The sequence below is a fragment of the Caretta caretta genome, chromosome 3 (assembly GCF_965140235.1).
Source record: "Caretta caretta isolate rCarCar2 chromosome 3, rCarCar1.hap1, whole genome shotgun sequence".
NCBI classification, from domain to species: domain Eukaryota; kingdom Metazoa; phylum Chordata; order Testudines; family Cheloniidae; genus Caretta; species Caretta caretta.
This window is the reverse complement of record NC_134208.1, coordinates 102,894,631-102,920,801: the sequence shown is the minus strand read 5'-3', so window position 1 is coordinate 102,920,801 and position 26,171 is coordinate 102,894,631. Positions and strand designations below refer to the sequence as shown.

The 26,171-nt window shown below is 41.9% G+C and overlaps 1 protein-coding gene across 8 annotated transcripts in view; it reads right to left on the bottom strand.

Annotated features, from left to right (window-relative positions):
- Positions 1-26,171, bottom strand: part of EYA4 (EYA transcriptional coactivator and phosphatase 4) — a 228,012-nt gene that overhangs the window by 91,121 nt on the left and 110,720 nt on the right. For all 8 annotated transcript variants that reach the window (XM_048844512.2, XM_048844511.2, XM_048844513.2 and 5 more), the window contains one exon: positions 14,412-14,461. In XM_048844512.2, coding sequence (XP_048700469.1) covers positions 14,412-14,461 — 50 coding nt within the window. The remainder of the gene's footprint in view (positions 1-14,411; positions 14,462-26,171) is intronic.

Here is a 26,171-nt window from a genome sequence, read left to right as displayed (position 1 = left end):
AAATAAGACAAAGCTGTGGCTGCAGAGGCTGAAGCACCTCAGCCCTTTATCAGATACTTTATTTTTTAATTGAATGAAGGGGATTTTACATTTTATTCAGTAAAACATTTTACCCACAGATCTTCCTCCTAAAGAGGAGTATGTGAATGTAGTGCATGATTCAAGGAACAGTAATGGATTAATATGCCTTTCGCCTCTGTGTTACGACTAAGGAAATACTTGTAGCTGGGGGCATGGTTCTCAGTTCGAGGAGACATACTTGCAGCTTGCTCTGACCAGGCTCGCATGCTAAAAGTAAAGCGTAGCCACAGCAGGGCAAGTGAAGGGAGGGGTTAGCTCCCCTAAGTACACACCTGTGGCCTCAGACAGGTACATACTTGGGGCTACTAGACCAGGGGTTCGCAAACTGGGTGTCGGGACCCCTGATGGGGTTGCGAGGTTATTACATGGGGAGGGGTCACGAGTTTCAGCCTCCACCCCAAACCCCACTTTGCCTCCAGCATTTATAATGGTGTTAAATATATTAAAAAGTGTTTTTAATTTATAAGGGGGGGGTCGCACTCAGAGGCTTGCTGTGTGAAAGGGGTCACCAGCACAAAAGTTTGAGAGCCACCGTCCTAAACCCTTCCACCGCTTTCGCTGCCACAGCCACACGCACTAGGGGTGCCAAGCCTCCCAGATTGGCTTGGAGTCTCCCGGAATCAGCATCGATCTCTCAGTGACTATGGAAAGCCATCTGGGAGATTGTAATAGGAAATTTTAAGAAAAAGACGTTACCTCATGTTGGGGGGAAAAAATCTCATGGAAGAACTTCAGTCAGAGTTGGCAACGCGAACGCGCCCGCACACACACAATTTTTAGTGAACTAGCTCAATCACAGATAGCGTAGGTATGTCCCCTCAAGCTGGGAATCACAGTCCCAGCTGGAAACGTAGACATGCCCTAATTCAAATTGGGCACCAGTGACATTGGCATTGTAATGGCTGTTTGGGGAACATTTTGAAGTGTGTGTGTGTATTATATATCATTTATTTATTTACATTATTACAGGATACAATATGGCAAGAGACTGAGCACTCTGGCCCTGATGCAGCACAGTATTTAAGTATGTGCTTAACTTAAAGCATGTGAGTAGTTCCATTGAAACCTGTGGGACTACTCACATGGTTCAAGTTAAGCTCCAATGTTTGCAGGATAGGGGCCAGGGTTTTTTATATGTAGTTAGGGCCTAATCCAAAGTCTATTGAAGTCAACTGATTTCAGGGCTTTACTAACAGTAGAATGTCAGGTAAACATTTACTTTATACAATCCAATAACTGCTTTAATGTTGGCTCACACGACATTTATAAATAGAGCTGGGAAAATTTTTTTTTTGGACAAATAGTTAATTTGCAGTTTTGAATTCGGATTCAAATTTGGTGAATAGTTTCTGCCCAAAATACTTTTTAAAAATCTAAAAAGTTTAAATGTTTCAAAAGTGTCCAACACGTGTATGACTTGATACCATTTAAAACACACACAAATATTATATATCTCCATCCCCCAAAAGAAACAAAAAATGCGTTGGGTAAAACAAATAGTTTCATTCTAAATTAAACATTTAATTTCAGGTAGAATTTTTTCATTTAGAGTGGAATGTTTCATTAATCCCTCCCAAATTTTTTTTGGCTTTTATTTTGGTGAGAAGAAAACCAAAGAATTTCTTTATCAATCTGACCCCAGACACATTTTTCCACCCAGATTTTTCAGTTCAGCCACCAAACTAAAAAACCCTTATTTGCTCATTACTATGTATAAACCCTACACATTATATACACACACATAGGTATATACGCACCCATATCACTAATAATATTTTAGATACTGATAAATAAATGTGATAAAAGCCATTTTGTAAGTGTCTCATAGGTCAGAGTTAAGACTGGGTTTTGCACAGTGATTTTTACACATCAGTATCATTATTAAACTGTGAAAGTCAATTATAAATCATTTACTCTGGTTATTTCCATATTTTTAATATTTACGTATTTTTAAAAGTAATATTTGTGTTATGTAGTTTGCACTGGAGCAACTTTAAGTATAAATGTCATTCCTGTGAAAAGGTACACAGGAGAAGGAGCTATGAAAGCAGTTTAAAACAGACTGCTAGACACAACATTAACTATGGAGTCACGACCATTGTCTCTATAAGAACATCAAACAGGCCACTTATCTAACTATCCCCAACTTTTTAACCCACCAGCTTCCATAGAAATTCAATAAAAAAGATTACTATCTCAGCGTGCCATAATGGTTAATAAACTTGTGCTGTTGGTGGTTTCAGTCTGGTTTCCTGTGGACAGGTGTCTACATCCAAAAATCATTTTCAAATTTAGCCCCCATGTCAATCTCATCAGAGAGGCTCATAAAGACCGCATTTAGCAAAGCACATAAAACCATGCTTGATTGTGAATAAATCCAGTTGAATTCAAAATGAGAGCTGGGTAATCTGGTTCAACAGACAGTCTCAAAAAATCTGATATTGTAAAATACTGTGATGTGGCCTTATATTTACATTACTTTTCACAAAGCCATCACTCTATATCTGATCTGTCACTCATTCTCAAAGGAAACCTACATGACAAAAGACAAACCTGGGAGCTTAAATTCATAACCTTGCTAGACACTAAAAATCATGGACAGAATAGAGACACTGGATTTCTGACTTATTACAACAATCTATGACCCACTAACAACCATCCCTCCCAGACACCTTTCTTTCCCCCCATGACTGGAGGGGTGTTAATGGGCTACTTCACCTTGAATAGTCCCTTGAAATGTGTTACCTACTTATGCTAAAATATTGGTTCCACCATGTATTTAACTGAGTATGTTTCCCAGACCTGAAGAAGAACTCTGTGTAAGCTCAAAAGCTTGTCTCTCTCATTAACAGAAGTTGGTCCAATAAGGCAGGGGTTCTCAACCTTTTTCTTTCTGAGGCCACCCAACATGCTATTAAAAACTCCACAACTCAGCTGTGCCACAATAGTTTACTCCTGGGGGAATTCAGTGCCAAAAAATTAAAAATTCTGCACCCAATATTTTAAAATTCTGCAAATTTTATTTGTCAAAATAACACTACATAATTACAGGTTATTTTGGTAATTTATTTCAAAATACTTGTCAACAAGTATGTCTGTAACAGTACAGACACACCAAAAAATTCCCCCAGGAGTAGAGAGTTAAAGAAACCCCTATGACAGCCCAGTTCCTGTTTGTCTGCCCCCTCCCCCTCCACGTCCCTCTCCCCCCAGAGCCAAGCTGGGGGACCACACTCCCCCCCCCTGAGAGCCCAGTCATGCTCCCCCAGCCAATACACCCGAACCCCCACCCCGCCAGAACCCAGCCGCAGGGCCCCCCGGACCAGACACCCATTTCCTTCCCCCCTGCCCCCCGAATCCAGGGATCCAGAGGGAGAAACAGTCTGATGCTCGGACCCAGTCTTGCACAGAGTTTCCTGCGTACCCTCTCTCCTTCCCTCAGAGCATGCTGGGAACTGCAGCTGCCGGAAATCTTCTAGCTCTCTCCTGCTCCCCACTGGCACCGTCTTCTATGTGCGAGTTCTATGCTCTGCCAGTTCCAGCAGCCCCTAGTGGTGGCTAGCAGCACTGAAGCCCATTTTTGTGGGGGAAAGGAAATTCTGCGCAAAACACATTAATTTTTGAAAAATTCTGCACTGCGCAAGGACGCAGAATTTCCCCAGGAATAAAAGTGGTTTTCTGCAAATAAAAGCCACGGCCAGCAAGCAAGGCAACTGCCCGAAGACCCACACCACAGGGGGCCCAGTGAAGCTAAGTTGCTCAGGCTTTGGCTTCAGCACCAGGTGGTAGAGCTCATGGCCCCAGCCCCATGCGGTGGGTCTTCAGCTTTCTGCCTTGGGCCCCCGCGAGTCTAATGCTAGCCCTGCTTGGCAGCCCCCCTAAAACCTGGTCGTGGCCCACCAGAGGGCCCCGGACGCCCGGTTGAGAACTATTGCAATAAGGGTATGTTTACAGTACAATTAAAAATCCACAGTTGGCCCATGCCAGCTGACTCGGGCTCTTGGGCTTGGGCTAAGAGGCTGCTTAATTGTGGCTTTTATAAAACTGGTAGGGGATGCATTCTCCCACCAAGCTAAAGAATGGCCTATTTATAAGCCATTAAATCGCTTTTCAATTTCATTGTTTTTAAGGAGAGATGCTTACTTGTGTGTGAATAAAGAAGAAATGGCAAATCACAGGGACCGGCTTCGTCTGGGCCCTGGGGGTGCTCAAACCTCCGCTCTGCCTCCGGCCTCACCCCCACCCGCCCCCTTTCCCCAAGCCCCTACCGCGCCCCACCTCTTCCTGCCCCTGCTCCGCCCCAGGGCCCGCCCCAACCCTTCTCCCAATCCAGCACTCCACCCTGCCTCTTCCCATCCCTGCTCCTCTGCTGCCCCGCCTCTTCCCACCAAGTTCCACTCCCTCCCCCGAGCGTGTCCCATCCCTGCTTCTCCCTCTCCCCCCCAGCGTCTCCTGCACGCTGCAGAACAGCTGATTGAAGTGGGCGGGAGGCGCCCGGGGGTGGGGGGAGATCTGGATGCCAGTGGGTGCTAAGCACCCACTAATTTTTTTCCGTGGGTGCTCCACCCTGGAGCACTCATGAAATCTGCGCTATGTGGCAAATGATAACTTTATGTTTGCATTTTGTGCTTTCTTTGGAAAAGTACAGTATAAAAAAATCAGAGCCATCATTCAAACCAATATTCTATGGATTCAAACAGATTTCACATACACGGGTGAGAGGAAGGCTGTATATTGTAAGGGGAAAATATTTTGTGCAGAATAATAAACACTTCATATTTTAAAACTGCAGCATGCACTGTGTGCATTCTATGATGTTATCTACCACAGTTCACAAATAGAATGGTAAAATCTCACCAACAGTTAAAGAAAAATTAAGAACTTGTATAGCATATGTTGTTTTTGTCAGAGAGGACTCTTCCATCTCCAAATATAACTTTAGTTATTGTCGTTGGTTTGTTTTTGTATTATAGTAATTAGTTTAAAACCCCCACAGCTTTTACCTCATAGGGTATTATCCAGTATTTATGCACTTGAACTTCAGGTAACTGTTTGAGAAATGGCTCATTTATTTTTGATATGATACGGTTTTTACCATCCCATTGTACATAAATATGTAAATAAATTGTTTGAAAGAGAACTTTCTATGTTTGAAAAACATCTTTTCAAACTTTGTCTCCTATTTTTCTGGTTTCTTACAAACTTTTACCAGGCTTGATCCAAAGTTCACTCAGGTCAATGGGAGTCTTTCCACTAACTTTAATGGCCTTGGAAGCATGCCCACAACTTATTAAAAAAGGTACAGAGACAGAGATTTTGTGCATGATTTTAATAAAAATAATGTTTTCTTTTGTAACAAACCTCAAACGTATAAAGCTGCATCAAAAAATTGTGAATAAGGACACACATATTTCAAGATTCTGTGAACACAAGCCACTCAAACTTCTCTCCACGATTCCTCCATACCCCTTTGTTTGTAATCTAAACAGATTATAGTAATTTATGTAATTATCCCATATATATTTATAGAGCTCTTTTGAGGCCTGATCCAAAGCCAATTTAAATCAGTGGAAAGGCACCAACTGTGGGCAGTGGGCTTTGGATCAGGTCTCTTCTGTAATAATAGTAAGACTAAAATTCTGAAGTTAACTTCTTAGTATGTCAGAGGATAGCCAACAGGTAAGATACGCAGCACACAAATTGGTTCTCTATACGTATCTTAAATACAGTCACATATTGATATTTTCATGGTAAGGTAACAAAAATTTTAGGGTTTTTTTTGTAATACAGTTGTCACAAATTTTATGCTTTGCTGCACTACATACATTTGCATAACCATCTGACAAATTATATTATTTTGATGGACTCAGACTAAATAATTACACTGACCTTTCTGTAAATAATAAATAGAAATCAATTACAATTAAAATGTACAAATTCCGCAATGTACTCATTTAATAGAATCATTATTCCATAACATAGCAATTTAAAATTGGAAAACTGTGATACTTTTGTGTGAGCCATTATCTTGCCTGAGAAATCTGGGCCCAGTTCCGCCAATACTTACTGCTGGGAGTGGTGTTTTCAACTGTATGTATTCCCATTGAAGTAAACATTGTGAAGTATTTGCAGAATCAGGCCCTACGGCTGACTGAAAACATTAGTTCATACTTTTCACAACCACTTATATCAGACTTTCAATTTCAACTTACTTAATTCTATTACCAACTTTTCATACAAAACATCTGTGCTGGTGTATCTGTTGCTTATTCATTTCTTTAGAAAAACATTATGTACCAACTGACTGTTGCTAAACTATTTTCCTGGCAACTAAATATTTTTACGGTGCATTTATTCCCTCCTGGAATTAAATAGCTTTGGAGAAAAAAGGAGACACTAATCTAAAAATAAAACCAACCCTTTCACTGCCATTGGTTATGCGGGTATATATGTAAGGGGACTGTTGCCCCCTTACTAACATTCAGTGGGGGTGTTTTGGTTGGCTAGCTCCCAGTACTAAAAGGGGAAGGGTTGATGGGGAATCAGGACCTTGAGACTGACAGCCCCCAGGAACAATGGGGATAGGCCAATGCTCCAGGTCAGCCTGAATGACAGGGCGAGCAGGCTAATCAGGGAGTCAGGAGGCCAGGGAGATCCCATCCTCTGTGTGAACTGGATTTGCCTGGGTCAGACAGAGTGGGGCCGAGCTAAGGAGAAAGTAGCGGCCTAAGCTGAGCTGGGGAGCAGAGCTGGGCCAGATCCAGAGGGACCAGAAAAGCAGCTCAGAGAGAGCAGACCCTGTCCTGGGAGCAAAGCTGCAGCCCCAAAGCCAGAGGCACAGCCCAGAGAGAGCAGACTTGCCCTGGGAGCAGAGCTGCAGCAACTAGAGCCAGAGGGGCCAGAAAAGCAGCCCAGGAAGCAGGTCAGTCCTGGGAGCAGAGTCACAGAAGCAGCCTGCAGAGCAGACCTGTCCTGGGAGCAGAGCTGTAGCAACCAGAGCCAGAGAGGCCAAAGAAGCAGCCCAGGCAGCTGGAGGCAGAGCAGCAGCAGCAGCACTGAGACTGAGTGGTGGAGCTGGGGCTGGAGCAGTCTGGAGCTGGGTGCAGTGAGCAGCTGGGGAGACCGAGGGGGACCTTGGGCAGCGGGCCCAGCACAGGGAGACTCCTTAGCCAAGAGGCTCTGCAGGCCAGGCTTGGATCATAACCCCGACAGGGCAGGGGCGACACTGGGAAGGGTCCTACCACTTAGAGCCTGAGAGCGTGGGGCCACCACCAGAGCAAGTGTCCAACCCACAGCATCCCTACAGCACAGCCAGAACCTGAGAAGAAGGCCTGGGACTTACAAGGAACAGACTGTGAATTGCCCTGACATTCCAGAGACACTGTTTGTGATGTTCCCTGCCAAAAAGCAGGTTGATGTGTTTCCTTTAACCTTTCCCATTTTTACTTATTCTTTTTAAAATTAATTGTTGATTAAATAACTTGCATTTGCTTTAACTTGTATGTAATGGTCAGTGGGTCAGAGAAGTGCCCAGTGCAGAGAGTGCAGAGAGTACCACGGAGTGGGAACACCCTAGCCCCAAGTCCTAGGTGACCACAGCAGGGTTGGGAGTCAAGCCCCCCAGGAATCCTGGGCCCAGCCTTGTTGGAGTTACGAGGACTCTGCCAGACAGGAGAGTGGAAGGGGAGTCCTCAAGGGCAGGGAGGCCACTGGGTAAAGGAAGTGGGAGCGAGGACTCAGATCCTTTCGCTAGCCCACTTCACTGGGGTGGTGCAGAAGCCAGGAAAGTTCCCCACAACAGCGGGATTATTCCCCCGCTTACATATACATTCATTCTCCTTGCATCAGCTCCACAACAGTTATCTGTCACAGGCTTTTTCATGGATACCTAGAAGAATGGAGGGGAGGGGAGGCAGAACTGGGTCCAGGCAGCAGCAGGGCTCAAACAAGGTAAGAGCGGGACTACAGCATGGCTGAGAACAAGCAGCCAAAGGAGTTTTCGCAGCTGTGGACAAACGCTTTAAGCAGCCAGGGAACTACTACTGCTGCTGGGCTCAAGAACAAGCCTTCTAGCTTTCTCAGCCAATCACAGGCAGGCATTCCGTCAGGCTTGTGCAGTCCAGCTGTGCTCAGTAGGCTGACAGGAGATTGGGCAGGCACAGCTGCAGTGCCTTATTCCTAACAGGAAGTGGGGCCATGAGTAGTGCATTGGGAAACAAAGGGAGGGACGATGCTTCAATGAGCTTCCCTAAGTTCTCCGTGGACGGTGCAGCTCCGCACCATCCCCTACCCAGGACAGTGTCTGAGGCCAGGTCTACACTACAAAACTGTGCCAGGGTAGAGGTGTGAAAAAAAGACCACCGTCTTTATACTAGCAAAGGAGTCCTTTTGCTGGTATAGCATATGTTGTTCAGGGAGGTGGATTAAGTACACCAGTCAAACTCCTTTTCCTGGTATATGCTGAGTCTCCACAAGAGTGCTTTGAGTCTCCACAGCCTCTGTCACGTGGACTAGCCCTGGCCTAGATGAGCCAGTCTAGCCTCGCTAAGACTAAACATAGCACACAGAAAAATACGTTCTACCTAGTGCTAGCTTTTAAAATAGGAAAGAGAGAAAGTGAACTAACTCGTTTATATATGGTATCACACCTGAAATTTAAAGCATGAGTATGCACATACTAACCACAAACCAATGTTTTTTATGTAATCTCTTACAGCTGTTATTTCCAACTACTGGGATCACCACCAATACCTATATTTCTGGAGACTGCCATTGGCACCCTAATAACTCCCCGCCCCTTTCTTGGTGGTTAATCTCAGAACCTCTTCTTCATTTTGTAAATACAGACCCACGAGCTACCTGCTTTGTGTTTGATTGCGAGAGAGAGTGGGCTGCTCCAAGCCCCAAGGTCATGCAAACTGGCATGCTCAGAGATTTGGTGTGCCCCAGAATGCAATGCAGATTAGATCACAGAATCGAAAATTTGGAGGTAGCAGCTGGATCCCAGCACTCTGATATTTAGCGGTAGAAATCAATAGCTGCAGGGAAAGGGATTGGAGAGGAGATCTGCTTGGACGGAGACTCAGAAATTGCAAGGTGAGGTCTCAGTCTGGTAAATAGGTGCAGTGTACTACACTACAGAATATTACAATAAGATAAAGACTCTCATGACAGAAACCTAAAGATCATTGCAATTCTTGGTTAAGGCTGTTTCAGTAAACTTAAGTCAGATCTGTTGGGCCTGTCCGTCAGAATAAATCCTCCATTTGAAGGTGATGTCTAATATATAATAATTCTATCAAATGATAATTCTATGGTTAGTCACAGTACTTTCCCCTATGATAACCCTATGCTTCTTTGCTTTGGACATTTAGGGCCAGATTTCCCAAAGATCTTGGTGTCTTAAAGCTCCCATTTAGTGACCAGATTTTCAAAAGTGCTCAGCACCAAAAAGCATCCATTGTTCTCTTTCACTGGTCTCAAAAGGAGCTGCTGCTCTTCTTATGCAGATACAAACACTGATAGGTAATGGACTCATATTGTGTCAATACAGCTCATAAAATCATAAATATAGGTCAATTTATATTGGTAACACTGGCTCCAAGGTATAGATGCAATGTGCTTAGGTCTAAAGGAAGGATCCTAAAAGGTGCAGCTCTTACTACTATTCAACACCACAACCAAACCAATTAACTAATTAAAAAAGCAGTGTTAATACTGGCTTTGGAGAAAACTATGCATACCACACACAGAGAGTAACAACAGCTGGCAGGAAATTGAGGCAAATAGCAAAATAAACAGGTGTATATTCCTTTCATGGCAGATACTCAAAACATTTTATGGGTGAAGAATTAGAAGTAATTTAGATTTTCAGACACACTTTTTGTAATAAGGTGTGTGTGTGTGAGAGACTGAGACACACCCCCCCCATGTAATGGATGGTGCAGCCTACACACTGAAACTACTGCTGTGATAGCTAATGGATGGTTTCAGAGTAACAGCTGTGTTAGTCTGTATTCGCAAAAAGAAAAGGAGTACTTGTGGCACCTTAGAGACTAACCAATTTATTTGAGCATAAGCTTTCGTGAGCTACCGCTCACTTCATCGGATGAAGTGAGCTGTAGCTCACAAAAGCTTATGCTATAGCTCACGAAAGCTCATGCTCAAATAAATTGGTTAGTCTCTAAGGTGCCACAAGTACTCCTTTTCTTATAGCTAATGGAGGTTCTCATTTTGGTGAAATATTGGAGACCTATGTTTGTGATATAAAAATCCTCAATTCTATTCAGAACATCATGAGTGGTTTAGCTGACAAATGTGTTTCTTCATCACATTGTTTCCCTGGAGATTGGCAGCTGTTTTTGTTGGACATGTATTCTTGAAGTAACCACGTGCTCAGGGATGAGCTTTGTCTAACTGTGAGAGTATGTAATATAATTGCTAGTGTGCCTGTGTTGCACTATAGTGTCTGGTAGAAGTTTTCACTGGAATTTTCTTATGAGCAATTTCTCTTTCCTGTTCTTTTACTTTTTGAATTAAAAAAATAGGAAAAGGATAAATGGGGAGAAAGTGCATATCATTAGATAATTGATCTGTCAGATTGATATTAAAGATATGCATAAAAATTATTTATTTTAGTTTGTGAAGCAAAGTGCCTTCTTGCACCTTGCCAACACAAAGATGCATGCTTCTGTGAGTAATAGAAGCCATGGGTTTTTTTTTTACCACCTCCATGTATTTTTAGAAGTAATTTAAGGTCAGCTAACCTCCATCTACAGGCCACAAAATGATTTCCCAAGATCTTCAAGTGTTCTTTTTATTCATAGATACCATCCTGACACATTACCTATTTTCTCTCTGCCTCCATTCTTCCCTGGAGTGGGATTACCTCATGCAGGGCAGAAGAAACTCTCTAACACTCAGCTCACTGAATGTTCTACTCATTCTTCTGTTAGTGGGCTAGGATTTCTCACCCCTCTCCACCAGAGGGGAAAAAACAGGAGTTTTGTTCCCTTGACCGTGGATTACAAGGGCTCAGCTGGTGGCACAAGTCAGCTCCTGCAGAAGTCATGCTTCTAGGACCTCCACCATTACAGTTCTCTCTAGAACCCCATTAGTTGAGCAGAGCAGGTGGGGAGGAAAGGCATCTGCAGAGTGGGGGAGGAGAATTCAGAGGTGCCCACGCTGACCGGGGATAGAACACTAAAAAGCCTTGGTTGAGGAGCTTCCCTGGGCTAGGCAAAAGGGATGAAATTCTCCCTTTCATAAGAAGGGGTGTGAACATAGGTGGGAGCATGGGGCTCTACGTTTTTGATACTTACCAATCTACCAGTTTTCAGAATCTGAAATAGTCTAATATTTCACTCATTTCTTATAGTTCATCCAGTTTCTGCCCACGAGATTTGGTTCTGGATGAGGGAGGGAATAACTAGATCGAGCAGGCATCCAGTTTGGTTAAAAAAACAACATGTCATAACTTTGAAAATGATGAATATTAACTTATTGTAAACAATATTAACTCGTTGTAAAACACTGAAGACAGAAGTGCCACAGCTACATAAATATTATATGTAAGGAGATTAGATTTGTGCTTTGATATACAGTCTCAACAAAATGTGGCTTAAGCTTTTTCTACAAATTCTCACTGGGAACAGTGAAGTTAAGCATCTCATGCATAGCACAGTAACTCAGCATTTACTTAAATTACATTAAATTCAACATGGGGAAAAGGTCGTCAGCACCTCTCAATAGCACACCCATAGTAAATTAAACTGAGAACACGAGAAAATGCAGTGCAATGTACATTGTGCAGATGCATATTATGTACGCTGCACCCATGAACTACATCTCCAGAGTTACTGATGGATGAATCTGATTATGTGTTCATGTTATCTGGCGTTTAGAACAGTGGCCTGAGAGTCAGTGCTACTCTGTGCTATTTCTGACTCTGCCACTGATTGGCAGTATGACTCTTGTCAAGTCATAACCTCTCTCTCAATTTAACAACAGTGGATCCAAAATTAAATGATAGGAATTCATTATGTTGGGAAGCTATTAAACCTTCTAACAGATCATTTAATTTTTAAACAAAAGGAAAGAATTTAATAATACGGATATCCCCAGATACCACAGCAATGGATGAAACATAAATATCTAGAGAGAGAGAAAAGGAAAGCACTTTCAAAACAGGACGTAGGAGATTTAGCCAATCACTCCCAGGAAACTCTCACAAAATGTACATGTCTAAATTCTCATGTCCTGCTTGAAAATATATGGGTCAAAATTTGTGTGTGATTGAGATATTAAAGATTAATGCACATTTTCTTGCAGATTTGTGTGTTCAGAGAAAATCAATCCATCTATCATGCTTGCAAATCTTCTAACTGTAGTTTCCTGCGCATGTTTGTTGTTAAACATCCGTCAGCTTGACAACCATTTTGTATAAATGAGAAATGACTGCTGTTGATGATTGAGCTTTATCACACATATGGCAGGATACTTCTGTAAGGCATTCTTTGCCCTGATACATTGCATAAGCTAGTAGATTCCCTCTGCCCAAATTTACCAGTCACATCTGTATCTTGAAAGTTTCTTACTAAAAGAGGAACCAACGCCAAGCAAGACAAAGAATTTGCTGATACACACATGTCACTCCAAGAATTCTCCTGACAAAGTTCCCACACCCAATTTAATTACTTCCCTACTGTAAAAACACTTTCCATCTGCATTTATTGTAATAGTTTCAAATCCAAAACCAACACACTATAAAGCTAGCTAAATAAATGAATGATATTGGCCTTAAGTCCCAAGCCAGCAGCCGTTCGGTAAGGCAATGTGTCTCCAGCATTCATTTTTATGCTGATGTTTCATTTTATGTGCAGTGTTTTCACTTAAGACTTATTTGAGAAGAATTACCTTGCTCTAGGCTTTAAAACTTTGTGGGCTATAGCAGTGCCCTCTAGCGCCACTCTTGTCAAAGGTCTGTCAGTGATTCCATTCTAAGACAACAGTTGCATCGTATATCAAACTCTGGCATAAAAACTTGCTTCTAGCTATAAATACAGCATTACAAGTACTTGTATAGAGCTGTGAGGTTATTAAAACTGAAACTTAATTTTCAATCAAAAATACCAGGCCGGGGGGGGGGGGGGGGGAAGAGAGGGGAGGAGGGGAAGGGGAGGACAAAATTTATATTAGATTATTATTAAAAGAAGATCAAAGGTTCAAATTCCCATGGACTTCAATGGAAGCAAGATCAGGCCTCATAGTCTGTGCTCAGTTATGAGCACAACTCCTACTGAACCCAATGGTAGCTGTGCATGTGCAACTGAAGAATGTAAAAAGCAAATCAAAGAAATTCTGACATACTGTACAGCACTACTCACAACTATTCTATTGTCCATAGGTATTATTGTGTCCCAACCAGTCAGAGGTCTTGCATACATAAGCATAGTAAAGTTTCAGTAATTTTTAATTTCTTAGCTTTTTTGTGTTTCAATCAGACTGTTAATGTTACTTTAGGTTTATTCTGTGTTTTTCTTTTCGTGATTAAACTTTTTTTCCCTGTGAAATTGAAATATAGCTCTTGTAAACAGAAATAAGACATAATGACAGCCTACAAAATGTTTCACTCCACAAATCTTAGACAAAACAATGCCCTGTGTCTTAAGAATTTAATAACCACCAATAATGTACATGCTGGATAGCTCATTTGCAGTAATTATTGCATCACTTGTCCAAAATATAGACAGGGATAGTGACCCCATTTAAGTTAAATTAATTTCCTTTTCTACTTACATATAACATTAGGAAAAAATTCATTTTAATACATACTTTTTGAGAAGTGTACGCAATTTTCCCAACATATGAACATTAGCACATTTTGCACAAGTAAACATTTTAAAAAAAAATAATGGTAAAAGGATCCTTTACCCAAATAAAAACTGATCTGCTGGCACTGAAAGTAAATAGCAATACTAAATGAATGGCAACAATCACAGGTGCAGAAAGGGACGAGAAAAAAAATTGATCTAGAGACTTTACTACAATATTTATTGTTTTAAATGGGATTCTCTTCTAAACTGAAGGTGACCAATCCCTATTAATACACTATCAAAACTCTCTCCACCCCCCATCCATCCCCAATCTCTATGCTTATCAGTAACTGCAAAAATCAATACCACCTCTGGGATGAAATGCATTTAAAAGTAATCTAGCCAGACTCATTAACTCTTTGCAATACTAATCTCTCATGCCTTTTGCCATATAGCTTCCATATTGCTTCATATCACCATGTTCTTCTCATTAAGTATTTACTTTAGTTACTGTACCTGGAATTCTGAGCCTCTGAAACATCTGATTCTGTGCACGTTTTCTTTACCTGAAAAAGCAAAATGATTGCCAGTTACTCTCATATGAAAACACAACTTCCTCACTCACAGTTCACGCACTTACATCGCTTAAAGTGGATACAGCTCTGCTCACCATGATATCTATAAAATACTTCCCGCATTTTACAGCAGCAGTATGCAGTACTAAACAGTGTGTTTCATTATTATCCCATGAACAGCTGCCAACTGCACTTCCCTAGACTCCATTAGTATGTAAAATTTTCAACTAAAATAGCTTGGGAGTAGTCTAACTAGGAACAAAGAAACCAAAGAACCAGGTTCCCCACTTAGAAACTAGAAAGCCATACTGTTCTCAGTTCAGTAAAGAAATGTTTTCCCAATTGATACTGCTTCTGTTTCCTGCTAAAGCTCACAATAATAAACACCAGATTCTGGGGCAAAGTGCAGTGTTAGCTAAATAATTCAGACATTAATTTTCATTTTCTGAATCCGGTAACTATATGTTTAATGTATTTTCATAATGTGTCAATGAAGTTTACATATCATGTACACATTTTTTTCACATATATCCACAATATACAATTATATATACTCTAGTTCAACCTTCAGATTCATCTTTGTGATATACTGCTGTAAGCCAACGAAAGGAGAAAAAAACCCCTCCAACTAAAAATATAAACTACTCTTGTCCAGGCCCTCTATGGTGTTGGGGGCTTCTGGAGTAGTGCAATTTGTACCTTTTGGTAATTTAAATTTCAGGCACTTTCAGTGAGACAAACATTTTGTTGAATGTACAATCTAATGACTTGGTTGAGATATCAAAATTCCTCCTATTAAGACCAGCTAAACTCATTGACACTCAGGCTTACTTAGTATCACTTATACTTACTGCACACTCCCCCTGTTACCAATAAATATTCAAATTCTGATCATTTACAATTACAGTACCTTGATCAAAAGGTACTTCTATTGTCAAATCCTCCTTTTGTTATACTGTCTTAAAAAGAATGACTGACAGACAGTTAGGGTGGGATTTTCAAAAATACACAACACTGCTGAACTTTTCCCATCAAAGTCAACGGCAAAACTCTTACAGAATTCAATGGGAATAGAGTTAGGCCAAAATTGAGCACTTTTAAAAATGCCACCTTTCAAGACTTCGAATGGATACCATGCAACACTACTCTGAGATGTGCAAATACAAGAATGATTCTAGAAAGCCATTTTTACTCATTTGATTTCTGGATCTTAAAGAATAATCATACAATGTAAATTGTATAGAGTACTAGTCAGTAGCAATAATGGAAATTTTCTTTTGGTGCTAATTTTAACAGCACATTTACCGTAACAGATGCCAGCTACAAATAATCATAAAAACAAAATAAAACCAAATTAAAAATAACCCATCTGATTCAATATCTGTTTTGTTTTATTTTTGCCATAATTCTCACTCCAGCAAACACGAATATCTGCTTAGTCATCTTGCTTAATTCTCAATGTGTGATTTTTTTCAAACTGCAAAAGGAACAACAGGTTTTATAATTAGGTAATGCAGTGAAAATCTGGAATAAGAGTAGTGGTGCAGCTTAAAAAGTGAAGAAAGTTCTTGCATAGCAAAATGAGATGGTCAGGGCTTTGGAAACATTCAGATAAAGATACCACTGCAAAGGCCTGCTGTCCACAATACTTTGCTGTTTATTAAAGAAACATTAGATAAGGAATAAGCAGCAAAGAGTCCTGTGGCACCTTATAGACTAACAGATGTATTGGAGCATAAGCTTTTGTGGGTGAATACCCACTTCGTCAGATGCATGTAATGGAAATTTCCAGAGGCAGGTATAGATATGCAGGCAAGAATCAGGCTAGGGATAATGAAGTTAGTTCAATCAGGGAGGACGAGGCCCTCTTCTAGCAGTTGAGGTGTGAACACCAAGGGAGGAGAAACTGCTTTTGTAGTTCGCTAGCCATCCACAGTCTTTGTTTAATCCTGACCTGATGGTGTCAAATTTGCAAATGAACTGAAGCTCAGCAGTTTCTCTTTGAAGTCTGGTCCTGAGGTTTTTTTGCTGCAGGATGGCTACCTTTAAATCTGCTATTGTGTGTCCAGGGAGATTGAAGTGTTCTCCTATAAGTTTTTGTATATTGCCATTCCTAATATCAGATTTGTGTCCATTTATCTTTTTACGCAGGGACTGTCCAGTTTGGCCAATGTACACAGACAACCCGCCAACCTGAAGCATATTCTCACCAGCAATGACACACCGCACCATAGTAACTCTAATTCAGGAACCATCCACGCAACAAACCTCGAAGCCAAGTCTGCCCACATATCTACACCAGCGACACCATCACAGGACCTAACCAGATCAGCCACACCATCACCGGTTCATTCACCTGCATGTCCACCAATGTAATATACACCATCATGTACATAGCAGAGGGGCATTGCTGGCACATCAGCCAAACTGGACAGTTCCTAAGTAGTCCCTAGCCTGATTCTTGCTTGCGTATTTATACCTGCCTCTGGAAATTTCCACTACATGCATCTGACGAAGTGGGTATTCACCCACAAAAGTTTATGCTCCAATGTGTCTGTTAGTCTATAAGGTGCCACAGGACTCTTTGCCGCTTTTACAGATCCAGACTAACATGGCTACCCCTCTGATACTAGATAAGGAATGTGAGCAAGGTAAGTTTGGAACACAAGTGCACAGCCAAGTAACAAATACCGTATATAATACACAAAACTGGCATTAAGATAATAGCAGTAGGATTGCCAACTGATTGCAGAAAACCGAACACCCTTGCCCACCCCTTCCCCGAGGCCCCACCCCTACCCTGCCCCTTCTCTGAGACCCTACCCCTGCTCACTTTACCCCCTCCCTCCATCGCTCACTCTCCCCTACCCTCACTCACTTGCTCATTTTGACTGGGCTGGGGCAAGGGGTTGGGATGCGGGAAGGGGTGAAGGCTCCATCTGGCGGTGCAGGCTCTGGGGTGGGGCTGGGGATGAGGGGCTTGGAGTGTGGGAGGGGGCTCCGGGCTGGGGCAGGGGGTTGGGGTTGGGAGAGGGTTCCGACTAGGAGTGCGGGCTCCAGGGTGGGGCCAGAAATGAGGGGTTTGGAGTGTGGGAGGGGGTGAGGGATGTGGGCTCTGGGTGGCACTTACCTCAGGTGGCTCCCGGAAGTGGCCAGCATGTTCCCGCTCCGGCTCCTAGGTGCAGGGGTGGCCACGGGGCTCTGCACGCTGCCTTTGCCCACAGGCGCCACCCCCACAGCTCCCACTGGCTGTGGTTCCTGGCCAATGGGAGCTGCGGAGCCGGTGCTCAGGGGCAGGGCAGTGTGCAGATCCCCCATGGCGCCCCTGCGCTTAGGAGCTGGAGAGAAATGCTGGCTGCTTCTGGGAGCCACATGGAGCAAGGTCAGGCAGGAAGCCTGCCTTAGCCCCGCTGCGCCGCTAACCGGACTCTTAGCCCCGCTGCGCCGCTAACCGGACCGGAGCCACCAGAGTCCCTTTTTAACCAGGCATTCTGGTTGAAAACTGGACGCCTAGCTATCCTAGATAGCAGCAGAAGTCCACGATGTACATGTACAAATACAGTACATGAAATATCCAAAGTACAGGAGATTTTTTCAGAAGACAAATTCAAAATAGTTAAAAGAAACTGAAATGTCACTAATCTTTTCTCTTGATAGGAAGACTGTTCTTTCATAAACACAGTATCTCACTAAACAGGTATAAAATTAACTTGGTAGGAAAAGGATCCCTCCACTTTGCATATAAAGTGAATGCATATTTCAAAATATTAATTTACATAGTTTAGTAACTTATTGGTAAAAAATTCCCAATTAAACTACTCACACTGCCATTCTTAAACTTGTACTCAGTTGCAAGCCATCCGCTGGTATCTCCCTATCATTTGTATTAACTATCACTTATACAATATTTTCCCATTCCTAAGTCTTTAAATGGTTATCGTCAATGGATCAATAGAACAAGTAAAAGCAATATCATGTCCTTTGGTGGGCAGAACTACTACTTGCACAGGAGCTAAAGGATAAATAACTTATGCTCTAAGATATCTGACTTCAGTTCTGTGGCCATAGACAATAAACACATATTATAGAATAACTCAAAGCATTAAAATATTGTGATATTCCTTTGCAGTGTACGTTAATAAATATAAAACACTAGTTTACCATAAAAAGAAAGTGACAGAAAAACAGAGAACACTGGTGTATAAAAAAAAACAATCTTGAATTATGTGTGCCTTGTGAGATGGACAGGCGCTCAACAAAAGCAAAATGAGGAGTGACAGAAATTTTAAATGAAGTTTAAGTATCTGGTATAGATGGTGCTATTTGTCTATGACTGATGTGTGAGGGAAATGCAACTAACTAAGGACTCTCCTCCTGAGAAAAAAATTAATAAATAGAAAAATTACTTCTTAAGAGAGGTGTATGTAAGGGATGCTCTTTCAAGTGGTTACAAGAAACAAACACAATTTCTTCTCTACAACTATCCCAACAGTACAGTAAAATACACTTTGCTGACCATAACAAATATTTTACATTTTGAGGTGAATAGAGGGTTTATTGTGAAAACTGATTATCAAAGACTACAAATATCCTTGCCTTTGTTCTTTCTGGTTTTTGTTTGTTAATTTGTTTTTCTGTTGTTTTCATAATACCCAATATCTATTAGCACACATGAGTATTTATATGCATTAAGAAGATGACTTTTGTTTTGTTACTGTTTTTTCTATTAAAATAAAAAATACATGTGCAGTTCTCACTATCTGAGTCAAATACAACGATAAAGTCAATATTTGGAATGATAAGACCCTGTTTTCAGCTGTTATAACTTTGCCAGACTTTAACTATTTGGGATAAACATTTCCATGCTGTGTGTCTGCTTCAGGCTGACTTTTTAGAAAATCTGAACTAAAATGGTCCAACCAGTTTTAAACATGAGATTTGGGAAAATATCGTTGCTCACAATAAAAAAAAAAGTCTTACAATTGTTTTCTTGAGAAGTGAACCGTGGCCACTGGGAGCTGCGGGCGGCCGTGCCTGTGGATGGTCAACATAAACAAACTGTCTCACGGCCTGCCAGCAGATTACCCTGATGGGCCGCGTGCGGCCCGCGGGCTGCAGGTTGCCCACCACTGATCTAGAGTCTCCGTGCATTGGAGCAGGTACATGAAATTTGGCAGGGGGCTTGCTCTGGTGTCAGCGATGGGCTGGGCCTTTTGCCATTCCTGTGAAAATCTGTCCAAATTTGCTCAAGTTATAAGCCTCTAAAAAATTCACTTTGCAGACGGGTCAGTAGAGACTTGTTAGAGTCTGGCAGCTAAATTCTCTGACGATTCTACCTGCACTGATCATGTTCCACCCCAAAGTTGCAGGGGCTGAGCAGAACTTTTCCTATAATTCCTCCTGCTGGTGATGCCAAGCACAGGGACTGAAAACAGGGACAGGGACACACACACACACTCTCACTCTCTCTCTCTCTCCCCCCCCCCCCCTTATAGGAATTCAGGAGGCATGGAAGAAGAGGAGAAATCAGCTTGACTCAGATGAAGGAGCTGAGGAACTGGGGGGAAGCGGAAACAGAGGGAGAATAGAAACAGAGAGGAAGAGAGGGTTACAGACACTAGAGGGAAGGATAAAAAGCTGTTTACAGGTGCACACAGAGAGGGAGCCAGTAGCTGGGGGAATGGGGGAAGATAGGAGCAGAAGGGGAAGGAGCAGTAGTCAGGGGGCTGGCAAATGGATAGGGGAAGGGGGAGGGAGACAGGAGCTGGGAAGATGGGGTGTGGGTTTGGATAGGAGCAGAGCAGGAGGGGACAGGAGCTTGGTGAGTGGAAGGAGCAGAAGGGTGGTGGTGGCAGGAAATGGGGGGCAGGATGGATTGACTTAAATTCCAGTATTTTCATCATCATTTAAAACATCAAGCAGGAAACCTTGATTTAAATAATCAATTTTAATCTTGTTTTGCATTTGTACTTCTTAGTTATTTTCATATAAAAGGATGATTCTCAGTGGCTAGTAACCATTAAAACATGTTGACTTACAACTAAATATAGTATTTACACTAAATTTGGTGCTTCTTTTTGCTAACCCAAGGATACACTCTACCTATACATATTGATTTGATCAACTGTATAGCTTAACTTACATTTATTTAGATTCTTAATTTTTACATTTTTATTACGGCAAAAAATGGTGACTGATGCATTTATTTACTAGATGGCAATTAATTAATTTGTGATTTATATCAAGCTCTATTTGGATGGAAATTTAATAAAAATGCACAAAACAGCATTCAATTATTTTTTAATAAAACCAACTACTTAAATGTCCTGGATGCATAAGGAAAAAAGTTTATCAAAACTAACTGATTTATTAAAGTTAAACAAAACAAATATTATTTGTAATTAGTGATCTTAAGTGATTGTTTCTAGTCACCATGTTCTTGAAGGTTTTAGATCCAATAGAGCTCATCCTCTCACACCTAATTTTTATTCATAGACTGGAAAAAGAAAACAAGCTTTCCTGCTTTTTTGATTCCCAATTGGCTTCTTAACTTTGAATGAACTAGTCATTGAACTGAGTTAACTGAACAAACTAAAAAGAAAATATTCTCTCTGTACGTAGAGAACAGGCTACTGCCCAGAACAACGGGTTTAGCACTGTAATAAATTCTGGTTTCAGATTATTAGCCAGTGACTTCCACCAGGTCAGTGGTTTGACTTTCTTTAAAACTTGGCAGCAAATATATAAAGCTCAATTTTTTCTGCATTTAATTTAAATATTTTTAATAGATTATAAATGTAGACCCTAACATAGGTTGTCAATTTACTCAATAGGGACTATATAGGAGGAGAGGAGGATGGGAGTAGGCTGGGACACAGCCACTAGCGAGCACTCTTCTCCAAAACCTGGAACTGAACCCAGGAGTCTTGAGTCTCTATACTTCTCCGCTGCCTGCAAGTATTTGAGACTGGCAAAGTATGTGTCTCGTGTTCCCCCCAGTGGCTGGTTCCCACAAGTGGCTGGTCATGGGCTACTATTGCTATCAGTTATTTGTTACATCAACTGGGAGTGGTGTTTGCTGTAGATCTAAACGCACAAACCCTGATGATGCCCCAAGTTGGGGGTCAATACATGACAGAATATCTGTTTTCTCAAGGTTTTTGTTTTTTGTCTGTTTTTCGTTTTAATTAGGAAACTACATTAAAAAAAAAACTATCTTAAAACAACATTTAAGATTGCAAAGTCAAACATAAGGAAATGTAGGAAATACCAGAATCAAGATTGCCTGTATCATACAGTCTTTAATTATATGACCACATCCCATTTTTTCTAGGCAAGTGCTGCCTCATTCAGGGCACAAGATGAACCAAATTGTGGGAAAGAATAAAGGTCATATAATGAATTACCGGTAAGCTCATTTCTTGCAGAACTAGGAAGGTATGTAATGAATGGGGCAGGGGACTGCAGGAAGAAAAAGAATGGCCTTTGCAGATGAAAGCTGCCAAGGATAATTTCATTTTATTCTTGTCTCTGTCACAGAGTTTCTATGGGATACTGAGCAACTCACTTAAAGCAAAATGTTAACGGTTGGCCACTAATTGTTTTGTACCTCATTTTCTGGATGCTCGAAGTGAGGCCTCTGGAGCTAGATTTGCAGAAGTGCAGAGTGCTCACAGCCGCAACTGAAAGTCAATGGGGGCTGTATTTCAAACATATGAAGTGGTATAAAAATGCTAAGTACTCTGGAAAATGAAGGCGTAGGTGTTTCAAGTCAGATACCCAAAATGGGGCCTTAATTTTGGTAGGGGCCTCTATGCACTACCGTAATATAAATCAATTAATCAAAATATTAATAACTTCTTGGCCTACAAAACACACACAAGAGCTAAGGGAGGATTTATTAAAGGGGATACTCTAGATTCTAGTACAGAAGAGAGGACAGAAGTTGATAAAGTACAGGTAGGAACTGAACAGAAAATAAAAAAAAAAAAAAGAGTCCTCTTCTGCAGATAATTAAATATTGACAAATTTTATAATTATATAAAAATGCTAGAAGTATAAATACTCAGATGGGTGAACTTGAGTGCTTGGTATTAAATGAGAATATTGCTATAATTAACTTGGGTGAATGATAGCACTCAATAGGACACGGCAATACTGGGGTACAAAAAATATAGGAATAACAAAGTAGGTTGCACTGGTGGGGGAGTGGTACTATATATGAAGGAAAGCAGAGAGTCAAATATAGTGGAAATCTGAAATGAATCTCTACCATAAAATCTCTATGGATAGAAAGTCCATGCTAGAATAATATAAGTATAACAATAGGAATATACTACCAACCATCTGACCAGAATGGTGACAGTGATTGTGAAATGCTCAGGGAGATTAGAGAAGCTACAAAAACAGAAAATCCAATAATAATGGGGGATTTCAACTATCCCCATATTGTCACCTCAGGATGGGATGCAGAGATAAAACTTCTAGTCACCATTAATGCTTCATGGAGCAGCTAGTCCTGTAGAGCCCACAAGGGGAGAGGAGATTCTTGATTTAGTCCTATGTAGAGCACAGGATCTGGCCCAAGAGGTGAACACAATAGATCTGCTTGGTAATTGTGACCACAATAAAATTAAAAAGAAAAGGAGTACTTGTGGCACCTTAGAGACTAACCAATTTATTTGAGCATGAGCTTTCGTGAGCTACAGCTCACTTCATCAGATGTATACCGTGGAAACTGCAGCAGACTTTATATACACACAGAGAATATGAAACAATACCTCCTCCCACCCCACTGTCCTGCTGGTAATAGCTTATCTAAAGTGATCAACAGGTGGGCCATTTCCAGCATAAATCCAGGTTTTCTCACCCTCCACCCCCCCACACAAATTCACTCTCCTGATGGTGATAGCCCATCCAAAGTGACAACTCTTTACATAATCAAGTCGGGCTATTTCCTGCATAGATCCAGGTTTTCTCACATCCCCCCCACCCCCATACACACACAAACTCACTCTCCTGCTGGTAATAGCAGCAATAGTAATAACAGGAGGTGCTGTTGTCATCATGAATAGGGCGGAATATGAACAAGAGGCTGCTCGGCAGCTCTCCAACACGAGTTTCTACAAGCCATTACCCTATGATCCCACTGAGAGTTACCAAAAGCAACTACAGGATTTGCTCAAGAAACTTCCTGAAAAAGCACAAGATCAAATCCGCATAGACACACCCCTGGAACCCCGACCTGGGATATTCTATCTACTACCCAAGATCCATAAACCTGGAAATCCTGGGCGCCCCATCATCTCAGGCATTGGCACCCTGACAGCAGGATTGTCTGGCTATGTAGACTCCCTCCTCAGGCCCTACGCTACCAGCACTCCCAGCTACCTTCGAGACACCACTGACTTCCTGAGGAAACTTCAATCCATCGGTGATCTTCCTGATAACACCATCCTGGCTACTATGGATGTAGAAGCCCTCTACACCAACATTCCACACAAAGATGGACTACAAGCAGTCAAGAACACTATCCCTGATAATGTCACGGCTAACCTGGTGGCTGAACTTTGTGACTTTGTCCTTACCCATAACTATTTCACATTTGGGGACAATGTATACCTTCAGATCAGCGGCACTGCTATGGGTACCCGCATGGCCCCACAGTATGCCAACATTTTTATGGCTGATTTAGAACAACGCTTCCTCAGCTCTCGTCCCCTAAAGCCCCTACTCTACTTGCGCTATATTGATGACATCTTCATCATCTGGACCCATGGAAAAGAAGCCCTTGAGGAATTCCACCATGATTTCAACAATTTCCATCCCACCACCAACCTCTGCCTGGTCCAGTCCACACAAGAGATCCACTTCCTGGACACTACAGTGCTAATAAACAATGGCCACATAAACACCACCCTATACCGGAAACCTACTGACCGCTATTCCTACCTGCATGCCTCCAGCTTTCACCCTGACCACACCACACGATCCATCGTCTACAGCCAAGCTCTGCGATACAACCGCATTTGCTCCAACCCCTCAGACAGAGACAAACACCTACAAGATCTCTGTCAAGCTTTCTTACAACTACAATACCCACCTGCAGAAGTAAAGAAACAGATTGATAGAGCCAGAAGAGTTCCCAGAAGTTACCTACTACAGGACAGGCCTAACAAAGAAAATAACAGAATGCCACTAGCGGTCACCTTCAGCCCCCAACTAAAACCCCTCCAACGCATTATTAAGGATCTACAACCTATCCTAAAGGATGACCCAACACTCTCACAAGTCTTGGGAGACAGGCCAGTCCTTGCCTACAGACAGCCCCGCAACCTGAAGCAAATACTCACCAACAACCACATACCACACAACAGAACCACTAACCCAGGAACTTATCCTTGCAACAAAGCCCGTTGCCAATTGTGCCCACATATCTATTCAGGGGACACCATCACAGGGCCTAATAACATCAGCCACACTATCAGAGGCTCGTTCACCTGCACATCCACCAATGTGATATATGCCATCATGTGCCAGCAATGCCCCTCTGCCATGTACATTGGTCAAACTGGACAGTCTCTGCGTAAAAGAATAAATGGACACAAATCAGATGTCAAGAATTATAACATTCATAAACCAGTCGGAGAACACTTCAATCTCTCTGGTCACGCAATCACAGACATGAAGGTCGCTATCTTAAAACAAAAAAACTTCAAATCCAGACTCCAGCGAGAAACTGCTGAATTGGAATTCATTTGCAAATTGGATACTATTAATTTAGGCTTAAATAGAGACTGGGAGTGGCTAAGTCATTATGCAAGGTAGCCTGTTTCCTCTTGTTTTTTCCTACCCCCCCCCCAGATGTTCTGGTTTAACTTGGATTTAAACTTGCAGAGTGGTCAGTTTAGATGAGCTATTACCAGCAGGAGAGTGAGTTTGTGTGTGTATGGGGGTGGGGGGGATGTGAGAAAACCTGGATCTATGCAGGAAATAGCCCGACTTGATTATGTAAAGAGTTGTCACTTTGGATGGGCTATCACCAGCAGGAGAGTGAATTTGTGTGTGGGGGTGGAGGGTGAGAAAACCTGGATTTGTGCTGGAAATGGCCCACCTGTTGATCACTTTAGATAAGCTATTACCAGCAGGACAGTGGGGTGGGAGGAGGTATTGTTTCATATTCTCTGTGTGTATATAAAGTCTGCTGCAGTTTCCATGGTATACATCTGATGAAGTGAGCTGTAGCTCACGAAAGCTCATGCTCAAATAAATTGGTTTGTCTCTAAGGTGCCACAAGTACTCCTTTTCTTTTTGCGAATACAGACTAACACGGCTGTTCCTCTGAAACCAATAAAATTAAATTTATCCTCCTTGGGGGAAGGGAAGGGAGAATACCAAAGAAACCCACAAAAATGGTTAACTACCTTTTGTAACTGTTGTTTTTTGAGATATGTTGCTCATGGCCATTCCATTCTAGGTGTGCGCATGCCCACGTACACAGTTGTTGGAGACTTTTGCCTTAGCGGTAACTGTAGGGTCAGCTGCGGTGCCCCCTTGATTGTCGTGCTCGTGCGTCAGTATATCAGACACTGCCGGCCCTATGCCCTCTCAGTTCCTTCTTGTGGCAACTCCGAAAGTGGGGCAGGAGGGCGGGTAATGAAATGGTCATGAGCAACACATCTCGAAGAACAGTTACAAAAGA